Source organism: Aquila chrysaetos, chromosome 25 (genome assembly GCF_900496995.4).
Source record: "Aquila chrysaetos chrysaetos chromosome 25, bAquChr1.4, whole genome shotgun sequence".
NCBI classification, from domain to species: Eukaryota; Metazoa; Chordata; class Aves; order Accipitriformes; family Accipitridae; genus Aquila; species Aquila chrysaetos.
Window position 1 is genome coordinate 11,688,518 of NC_044028.1, and position 11,126 is coordinate 11,699,643.

At 37.9% G+C, this 11,126-nt stretch overlaps 1 protein-coding gene across 4 annotated transcripts in view; it reads left to right on the forward strand.

Annotated features, from left to right (window-relative positions):
• The window catches only part of SHISA9 (shisa family member 9), a 198,012-nt gene extending 187,121 nt beyond the window's left edge, over positions 1-10,891 (forward strand). For all 4 annotated transcript variants that reach the window (XM_041120351.1, XM_041120350.1, XM_030002401.2 and 1 more), the window contains one exon: positions 8,234-10,891. In XM_041120351.1, coding sequence (XP_040976285.1) covers positions 8,234-8,604 — 371 coding nt within the window. In that variant the 3' untranslated portion in view covers positions 8,605-10,891. The remainder of the gene's footprint in view (positions 1-8,233) is intronic.
• The last annotated feature ends 235 nt before the right edge of the window (positions 10,892-11,126 follow it).

An 11,126-nucleotide genomic window follows, 5' to 3' on the forward strand; every position in this document is an offset into this window, starting at 1 on the left:
AAAAAAAAAAAAAAAAAAAGAAAAAAACAGATTTACAGTTACAGGACAGCCACTGGCTGCATTTTCAAAGAAAAGTCAGAGATTTGCATACATAATTCTTTTAGACTTCTTTTACAATTTCATCCATTGGTTCAGGAATAGAACTGGCAATCTTATTTCATTCTCAAGTTTATCATTCATTGCACAATACTGAACCAGCAATTTAACATCTTGATGCTTGAATGTAAAATGTTAAATCACTTGAGGGTATAACAAAGTAGTGTAATCTTTGTCTATCTGCATGCAACAGATTTCAGGTCTCCTGAAAATATTTACAATTTTAATGTTAATTTAACATGATGTAGCCACCATTTGTTTCCAGGTTGACAGAACCTATTGATTCTGGTAAATCAGAAAAGCTCTGTTTTTCTTACATTGGTTAGATACAAGTATTCTGTATGTCATTAGTCTCTACATTAGGTACAACGTGTGTGTGTCTGGGGTATTTTGACCAAAACCAAATCATGATATCACTGCAGCACTTTGCAAAATTGAATCATATATATTGCAATTTAATACTATGTAAATCAATGCAGTCAAGTATACAAAACCCAACTGGAAAAGCTGTTTTACATGTCCAAGGAGAAACTTGCCTAAACTTACACAGTAAATAAATGTTTGTAAAAAGAAAAAGAAAAGATTAGACTTTGCAGTGCTGTGCTTTTTTGGCACATTGTTGGAAGAGGGATGCTTCTGCTCACAGACATGTGGCTACTCTTGTGTTGCAGGGAACTGTAACCCTGTACATGAGGTACCACACATGATGTCTGATGCCTGAGGAGTTAATCAAATTCTGTCTTAGCGTTCCCAACCAAGCAGTGGCCTTCGCTGCCTGTAGTGGATAAAGAGAACATTGCTGAGACTGGAGGCTCTGCTTACCAAGTCTAATTACATTTCTATTCTAAACCATTCCTAATGCGTTTCAAAATCCAGAAATATTCTGGCCTCTTCAGCCTTTCAGAAACTGTCATGAAAGTAATCGATAGAAGAGAAGAAATGTTTGGGCCTACATATTCATGTTTCATCATGTCTTGTATCATGAAAGTAGAATTTTGTTTCACTGGGAAAACAAAATGCAGTCTTGTGTCTGGAGGTGGACAAGCTCCTTTCAAACAATGTCTGCAGAAGAAAAGATTGATATGGTATGTGTTTTCACACCTGGTCTCTCTCCAGATCACTATAAGAAATGAATAAAGTGCTAAAGAGGGCCAGGAGAGGAATAACACAGAGCCACAAAAAGTAGGTTCTACCAAAATTATGAAAATAATTTATGGGTGGTCTATGCATTATGTATTTTTCTTTACCTCTATCAGTAATAGGGAATAAAAATCATGAGAAAGAATCCACAGACATAAAGTATTAGCTTCCTTTTCAGAATGTCTTAAATAAAGGCAAACTGGTGTTAGAATTTTGGGGGGAAGAAAGGCAAATATTTAGGACAGAAGTCAATGCATTGCAGCCCACAGGCTGAATTCCACATTTTCAGAGCTCAATACAAGAATGGCAAAGGAGGGATGCAAAAATGATTTTAAATGGCCTTCACCCTTTCTTAGAATTTTGTATAGTTTAAAATTGCCCCGCCTTATACACAGCCACTCCAGTGCCCATGAGATGAGACCAGCTAGTGACCAACCATGAAGTAGCTACATTCCTTCCTCTTGGCCACAGACACATCTGTCATATCATCCTACCCACTGCTGGCATTATATGAATAGAATTGTGTCTACCTGCCACATCTAGCTATATTCTGTTTTCAACAGACTTCATGTTATGCACGGCAAATTCTTCTACGCTCCATGATGCTTGGTGAACCCCTTCATTCAAAATACAGGTCATTAGTTATTTGTTTTACTGGATGGAACACACTTTTCAGTGAATTTATTGGATCCAATTCATACCTGGGGACAGTTAATATGAACTCAGTCCATGTTCGTTTTTTCCCCTAACCCGAGAAAAAACTTGTGATAGTGTAGAAATGATACTACTTTGATTTTCAGTTGAACTCCTGCAAAAATTCTCACAGAGTTAGCTTACATCTTGGAAGCCTTTGAACATATTGTCTTAGATGCCAGCTCAGAAAAGCAAATGAATAAGCAATCACACATTCAGAAAGGATCAACAACAGCACCACCAAAGGCAGCATCCTAATACTTCCCTGGGCAAAATTCTCGTGTTGTCTTTGAGCCAATATTCATTACCCTTTTGTCTTTCCTTGACTTTTCATTTTCATTACCTAGAGAGAGAAATGTAAGGTTCCCATAGCTTCAGGTAACTACACTAATGTCTCGGCAAAGTCATGGCTGTAGAAGCAAAGCCTTGTTATAAACTGTTAAATATTACATAGAGATAGCTTTACTGTTAAGCAGAAAACATCTACAAATAGGCAGTTAGTGTATTTTAGCTGTTATCTGGTGCGTGATTGCCTGTCCCCAGCATTTTCCTTTGGCTTGCTTTCTGTATCTCTAGCCCTAAATTTGAAATACAGTCTCTCTGTGGCTAGAATAAAGCTCTGCATTTCACAAAGTAGTTCTTAAAATATGTTCAGATAACAAACATCTACTAAGAAACAGGGTTCCCTATATATTTTTGTATCTTCTGACTGTGACTGCAAGCTCTCACTGAAGATTTTTTTTTTTTAATGTCTTTAGAGCTTTTATAAGGGCTCACTCCTTTGTGGATTCTCCTCTTTCACTTCAGAGGTTTCTTCCCACTCCTAGGTGCCTACTTTCACAAAAGCTGCAGGACATAACTGTCTTTCAGGATTCTTCACTTCTCCCATAGCTGTAAGAAGTGGTGCAAGAATTCAAAGCCATTTTATGGACCCACAAAGATAGGAGGATTGTCAATGAGGAAAAGAGTAAAAAACACTGCTTCAGAATTACCCAAGACCTCCTTATTTAGCTGTACTTTCTACACAGAAATGCTTGTAACTGCAATATTTTACAAGAAAAAGAAAGCATTACACAACGCTAATACATGTTCATACGACTCTTTATGCCAAAAGTGGTTACACAGCCACTTTGAAGACTACTTAACTTAGGGAGCAGAACGACATAGCTTTAGGGCCACCTCTCAGCACAGATAACATACATTCAAATAAGCGCACTGAGAAATTGTGGCCCTATTACAGCCACAAGGATTTTTGCCACTGATTTTCAAGAAAACATGTTTTCATTCATGGTATTTACTCTATAAGCGACTCACTGGTTTACATGCTTTTGTAATATAACTGTGGATTTTGAAGAAATAAGTGCAACTTCCAAGTTTGGTCATGGCTAATCATCAATCAGCAAAAGAACAAAGCTTGTCTCTCCTCGTGACAGATTTAGGCAGAATGGGGAAACTTGAAGCAAAATGTACCATCAAAAGCCTGTTCCTTTCTGGCCACCTCATCTAAATGAGCCTAAACTCCCTGAAGTTTTCCTAGGCATTCCTATGACCTTGCTATCCCAAGCAGCTTGGTAGCTATCTCCTTTCAAAATCAAAATTCAAGGAAATAGGCAGGGGTCCCAACCTGAGACATTTGACACTGATACTGGCAAAGTCGAGATCAAAATAAAACAGACAGTTGTGGTCACTTTCTTTATGGCATCGATGGATTCAGATAAGAGGGAGGAGTGGAGTGATCCACCTTTTAGACGGTAAGTTCATGGTTGTACAACTGCTCCAACTGAGTGGGATTTAAATCTACATTCCCTACTGAGCAAGGTGCATCCCAGCTTCTGCTAGGATGGTTCCCACCCAGATTCACATCCTAATGAACTTGTGCTGTGGAGCAGAAGAAAATTCAAGATTTATTAGTCTAGAAAGACAAAGGAAGAGAAAGCATCTCTTTAGCTTAATAGTTAAGGTACTCAGCTGGGAGGGAGAAGTCCTGCTTTTGATCCTTACATTGTTTCTATATTTTTTCAGTTATTCATTTCATGCACAGCAGGAACAAAAGCCCAAGTTCTCCCCCCTCCCAGGCACATGCTTTAGGTTGGAAAAAATTCATATTACAGCATTTTTTTCAGATGAACATCTACAACAGTAACTAAATTTGTGGGTGCATTACCTTAAAGGAGTAAAAACCTTACAAAAATATTGAAACTGAGAACATTTTTATAATTAGCTGCCAAGACTAGAGGGAGGGAACACAAAGAATAACTCTCAGAATTAAAGCCCTTCTTTTACTATTGTTCATTTGGCAATTTTGCAATTTTAATTCTTTACTCCTTTTGTAAACATGACAGTGATATCTTTAAATCCTGTTTTACTAATTTATATACAGAAGCCAATGCAAAAGGCACTTCTATAGCACCTTTCATCTGAAAACTCAGTATACTCTACAAAAAGCAATTAAACTTCATAACACTTAACTACCTCCTCTAATGTGTTAACAGCTCATTTTACAGCTGGTGAAACCAAGGCAGAGAGAAGTTGAGTCACATACCCAAGGTCACATAATAAATCCATCCTGTAACTCCAAAATGTGTCTTTGCATCTTTAAAGTCCACAGAATATTTATAGGGGCTGGTTATAAAGAAAAATGAACTTCCTGAGACTCACAGTTGATTTTTAAAGTAGTTGGCATCAGGATAGTATAAATATGCTTTTCTTGATAAAATATTTGTTATAAAACCACGCTCAATATTACTTTTCTGAGTCTTTTCCGCTTTGAAAATCAGAAGTAAAAAAACCTGTTTCTGCACTATACTAGCATCAGGTCACTCACACTGGGGCATAGCACACTAGGATTATAAAACCTATAATCTAGTCAGTATGCAAGAATGAGGACTGCTTCAGGACCTGCCAAAAGCCTTTTTGAACAACTGAACAAACAATGTTTTATCAACGGGTTTTTTTGCTACATATTTGCTACAGTGGTTATTTTTCCCTACCCAATTCCGGTACATGTGCCTACATGTAAGCCTGTGCATGCATGCTGAAAGAAAACTGTTTTAAAGAGGTTAAAACATTAGATAAAGAGGCTGGCTTTCACTGTTAGCATTTAACTCCTAGGCATACATAAGATATTCTCAGGCAAAACCCTGCAAACCATTATTTGATCAGGACAAATACAAACAGCAGCTCTCCCACACTGTCCCTGCCAGACAAAACGCATGCAATCAGCTATTTGTCATATGTTTGCCAGCTTTCTTCTTTACTTTGCTGACAAGGATTTACAGATCCAAGCCTGGTTTGTTCTCTTTAAGCTGTATCCAGAGAACAGTTGAGAAGTCCCTAGAAAGGGACTAAGGACTAAATTAGTTAAAGCAACTTTAATGTAACCAAATTTACAGAATTAATATTTTTACTTACTGTATGATCCTTCATAAGAAACAAATAAAAAGTTGAAAATTTTACATATAACATGACATAAACAAGAGCAAAATCAATCTCACAAATGTGTCATAGGCACAGTCCCTGTGAGGCTGATTTCTTCCTTGCTTAGTTTTTACAGTGGGGGTGTTGTTTATATGCAACAGTAATAGAATTTACTCTTTTGTGGGGACATCAGTCTTGATGTGTTTGGAGATCTGAGTAACATATCTAATGTCTGACAAAATTCAGAGACCCAGGACCATTGCTGGCAGTGGGAAAATGTGCGAGCAAGAAAAAGCAAAAAGAAACCAAGGAAGTGGCTTGAGCTTGTTGTGACCTTTTTCACTTAGCCATACAAAAGAGAAAAATGGCACGAAAAATCAGGCAATGCAAATAACTGAAAATTTTGGTCATTATTTACATAACTGCATCACCACTGTTATTCTTCTAAACAGAAGTCATTATTTACCTTGTAATTGATCAGCAGAGATCTTGGTTACGTAAGACAAATTGCTGAAGCTTAACTAAGATCAAATTAAAAGTACAAACTTATAATTTTACTCTATCCTTCCGTAAGATTAGCTTAGTTTTTAATTTTTCTATGCAAATTAAACTAATTTAAATGCGAAATAGGCAGACAAAAGTATCTATATTAGGAGCTGGACATAATTATGCTGAATTTAAATTACATTAGCTAATGTGACTTTTCCTATATAGACAAGGTCTAAGTCATAAGATACAGAAGCTCGGTCCCCTAACCAGCTGACTTGCAGTGCTTATGATGTAAAAATCTATATAAATAAACACCTGTGTGGATATTCACAATGCCTTTTCTGCAACTGTTTTTCTCAATTATTGATAACAGATTGATGAGAAATTAGCAATACAGATTGCATTTCCCTCCTGGTTTTATTCAACTTGTATATAATACTGTTTTGTGGCATTCAGTGAATATTAACAAACTAAAAGGACAAGCCACGTTTAGAAGTGGAAAAAGCTCTTCCAAGGAGAAATAGATACAACTTCTTGATTATTCAGATTACAGATGTCTAAATGAAACAACTCACCCCAAAATCAAAGCAGAACTTAGCAGGTTCTCTTTGTAACATATTATAGGTCTATCAGCAATTGTAACTGCACATCCTGTACTGAAATTACAATAGGCCATTATCTACATTCTGTGATTTGTTTAAAACAGAAGACACCTGCATGCTATAGAAAAGCATTCACTCATCGATTAAAAAAAGATACAGGTGGAGATGGGTAAAACATACAAAGCCTAATTTTACAGCACAGACAAGAGCAATTTCAGTTCATCGAAGAGGAAACACCTCTTTAAAGACAAAATTAAGGATTTAAGAGCAATGTCCAGTTGCACAGTCATTATACAAAAATGTCATGACATGATAAACAGCAACTGCTTTTGGTAATATTCCTCCCTGTTGAGGGGCCAGTACAAGGGGGATGCAGAACTGAAGCCTAATCTTGGAAGATGAATGTGGTGCTCATGGGAATTTCACTGCCTTGCATAAAGATCCAGTTCAGATCTAGTGAGAAGGAGAAAATTCAGAATGCAACAAAAGCCTCCTAGCAATACTGAGGGGAGAGAAAAAGAAGGAAAATAAACAAAAAACAGTGCAAGGAATTAAAAACCTACTCATCATGAAGGCAAGAGGAGCTGAGCTGTACAGAAAGCTATGCGTACAAGACTTCTGCAGAGAAGCCTTACATGGCATAGATTCAAGGAAAATGGATGCATCTAGCCAGGGCACAGCAAAAGTCTAGGCTGATACAATCATATATTCAAAGCACCAATGCTGATTAACATACTACTGTGTTAGTTGATCTACATATTTGGCACTATCTTAAATCAAAATCTAGATTTTTGAAGGGGGTAAATAAACCCTCTTTACATAAAAGCCAAGATCTTAAAAAATGAAATTTAGTTAAGCTCCCCTTAAACCCCTGATACTCAGTCTCAAAACTGAAATGAGTTGCTGGACTGCTGCAGAATGCATTTAGCTTCCTGAGCATGGTTCATACCTTTAAGCAAGGCCAAATAAATGCCAGCAATAACAACAATCAAACTTTAGCAAAAGCATGCACTGGAAGACACTTGTGTAGGAAATCACAGAGGACAAAATCCTAATTTGAGAACAGCAATGTGGTATTTGTTGGCAGGTCTATTGCTCTATTTCTTAGTGGCACTGGCCCCAGAAAACAATGTCAGAACCTGAAATTTAGAATTTTCATTGTCTGTAAAATCACAGGGTAAATACCTAACCTTCAGCAACCCAAAGTGTTTTCAGGCCCATAAAGCATTAGTGAACTTCCAAACCTTTAGAGGAACAGATCCTATTCTTCATTTTGCCCTAAGGCATTATTCAACAGAAACGGGTCCACCTCATACACCATTGGACCTTACAACTGGCTTGTTTAAATGTCTGCAGGACATGTTGCATTTAAAGGGATGTGCTCTTGTACAACAGCGCATCCCAAGATGCCTTAATACTTCCAAGAAAGTCTGTGTGCTTCTGAACACTTCCTAAACTTTTTATGCTAAGTGAGATGAGCAGCGGTAAGATTCACAAGACCTGTCCCCATAATGTAAATATCAGCATAACCTCAGTGATTTGGGGCTAGGACAGTCTTTTGTTAAAGGGCAGCAGGGTTTTTTCTGCATATATGAAAAGCCTAACATAATGGCATCCAAAAATATACTACAGAGAGAAAATAAGAGGTGGGAGGTGGCATGGATTTCTCCTACTGATGGACCTGTAACTGTATCTGGTCCAGAGATGTAACTGTGCATGACCTACTGCAGACTGTGTAACATTTTTCTTGTGTCCAACTGATTTTTTTGTCCCCTCCCCCTTTTAAATCCAAATAGCTGACAAAGTCAACGATGACTTCTACACCAAACGCCGACATCTTGCAGAACTGGCTGCCAAGGGGAGCCTGCCACTCCATCCAGTGCGCCTAGATGAAGAGAGAGCTTACACGATTGACAGTGGCCTAACCAAACAGAACGGGCAGAAATCCAAAATCGCAAAGATCCACACACACCCATTAGGTTACAATTCCCACTACAAGACCTGGGATCCCAACGACCAGTCTCTAAGACGGCAAGCATACACAAACAAGGGGAAGCATGGTATGGGAGACCCAACGTTAAGTGACCCACTGACAACCCGGAGCCAGCATTATTTGGGCCCGCAGCCATACTTCATAACTAACAGCAAGACAGAAGTAACTGTTTGAGTTTGTTTTCCTTTTTTTTTTTTTTTTTTAATGAAATCCTTTAAAAACCACACGCAAATACACACACAACACAAACACTCAACTGAAAGGCAAAAAATAAATTAAAAAATATAAAATAAAAAAAAAAAGGAAATGGAAGGAAGGAACTTCCACCTGGACACTCTTGGTATCCAGCCAACTGTAGGCCGAAGAGTGGGTTAATACCATTCAGCAATACACACTGAAGGTTGAATTATAAACTCCATTTGTATTTCACAATGGAACACAAACCCTTGTGACTAAATTTTTTACTTGAAACTAAAATCCATGATGAGAAGTAGCACAATCTAGAAAAACTTTATGTCTGCTTAAACATTTACACTATGTTCCTGCCTTGAGACAGAGGAAGAAAGAGAGAACAATATATGGTAGTATATTATTTCAGAGAGGAGTTTTGTATAAAACATATTAATAATCACTAGACCTGTGAAAAGCCAAGAGCAAACACCTTGGTACAACCCCTAACATCTATTATTGAACTTTCACACCATCCTATAGAAAGCGCAAAAAATATATATACAATAAGGGACAAAGACTCATTTACAAGGAATTTATGAAGACTGTTATGATTCAGAGCATATGGGACCTTTCTGGCTGGTAGAGAATTCTGCAGGATGATAACAAACAGCAGAAGATTTTATTTCAGTTTACTTCCTTTGATTTGAAATTTTTAGGAACCTCCAAAATAAGAAGAGACATATCACATGACACAGAAAGCTGCTGGGGGAATAAGGGCATCAGAATATTCCCTCTCAGTCCTCCTGTTTTTGGGCAGATGGTAACAATTCTCACTTTGCAGACTTTTTCTTCACCTAAATGTTTTGCCTATCTTCAACTGCTTCAGACCGAAATTAAACGTGGGTGGTGCCTTTACTGTATTACTATTGTTCAATGACAGTCTTGTTTCTCAAAGTGACCCCTCTGTTCCTTTAAGCTATTTCCTCATGTTTTGCTAAGGATGACAAGGGTTCTGCCCTGCTCAGCCTCCTCTGTTTGTCCCGAAGGGAAACTGGACTACATCTCCATGTGGTGGTTGCACAGTCAAGACTATTTAGTTAGCCCCTCCATTTCCCCAATTTAAACTTTTCCCCTCTAGTCTCTCATTTTGTATTTGCTTTTAGCCATGGTAGTTCTTTGTAGTTCAACTAAATGTTATATGGTATATTGTCTCTATTGTTTGGCTTTCTATAGTGGTGTTCCCTCTTGGTGGACTATTTGGCGGAAGAGGCTAACAGACTAGCCTCAAACGTCAAAGAGATCTGGGTTTAAACTAAACAAACAATTGGACTCGTTGTCTTGACTGTGGTTCTGATGAGCTGGATGCCTTGTTCGTATGAGTAAAACCACTCTTGAACTGGGCACTGGTAACAGACTCGCAGTCCTGGGCCTGTAAAGCCTTCGGCACAACCACAAAGAGATAATAGGAGTTGGGATGGGATGGCGGTGCTGCAACAGCCTGATGGCAGGCAACGGACTCAGTCTTTCACTTAAATTACTGCCCTTCCCCCAAAACAAGTCATTTGGCTAAATCCTGACTAGCTAACTTACTACAGTTGCGTTCTCACCAGCTGTCAATTCTGGAGATAAGTTCTGGAAGAGTATGCAGGGAGGAGTGAGAACTGTTATGTTGTAAGAAGAATTGGAAGTGGCATTTCTTACTGTACTCAACTGACTGGCAGTGTTTCTTCATAGTCAAGGATGCAAGGGCTAAGAATTTGAAATGTGGTTAAATGGAGACACCATTTTTTTAGCTATATTGAGATTGATTTGCATCCTGAGAGCACCGGCATCTCTCCATAAGTGTGCTGCTAAATTGTGTGATCATATGTTTTAAGACTATCAGAAGTGGACAAAGCCCACGGGACAAATATTTTGCACACAACCCAGATTCTCCATTATCTTACTTTTATTCCTTTAATCTTTATTGCCTTCACAACTGGCTGACTTAATTTGACCCTTTATGGAATGTTGCTGTTAATCCATATGCTTTAGATACACATTACAGCTGCACTCTAATTCACACAGGTTTCGTGTAACTTGAGCATATTTTATGTGGAAATATTTTAGTAACTGTATGTTCTGTAAGTAAACCCGTGTTAATACTTGTTAACTACAGAGTTTATGATACCAATAATACTTCCTACAATAAAATGTTTGTTTGTTTTTTAAGAATGTTTATTTGTAAACATATGTATTCACTATATTAATATGAATTTCTTACCTGGCAATAAAACTGATTCTATGTGAATCTAACTTGCTGGCTGATTCCTCAACTTGTATCATTGGGCCAATTTCTGAGTATTAACTGAGCTTCTGGAGCCTCTCACTGCAGCGAGTGGGGCTCCTCTCAGCACAAATGATGATTTGACTCTGCCATTGGTAGTGTTGTGAACAAGAGCCTCTACGGAAAGCAGCTGCATGTTGTATGCATTACATATGTGCAATACCTGTTACAGACAATGTAACATAACGCACACAAGGCG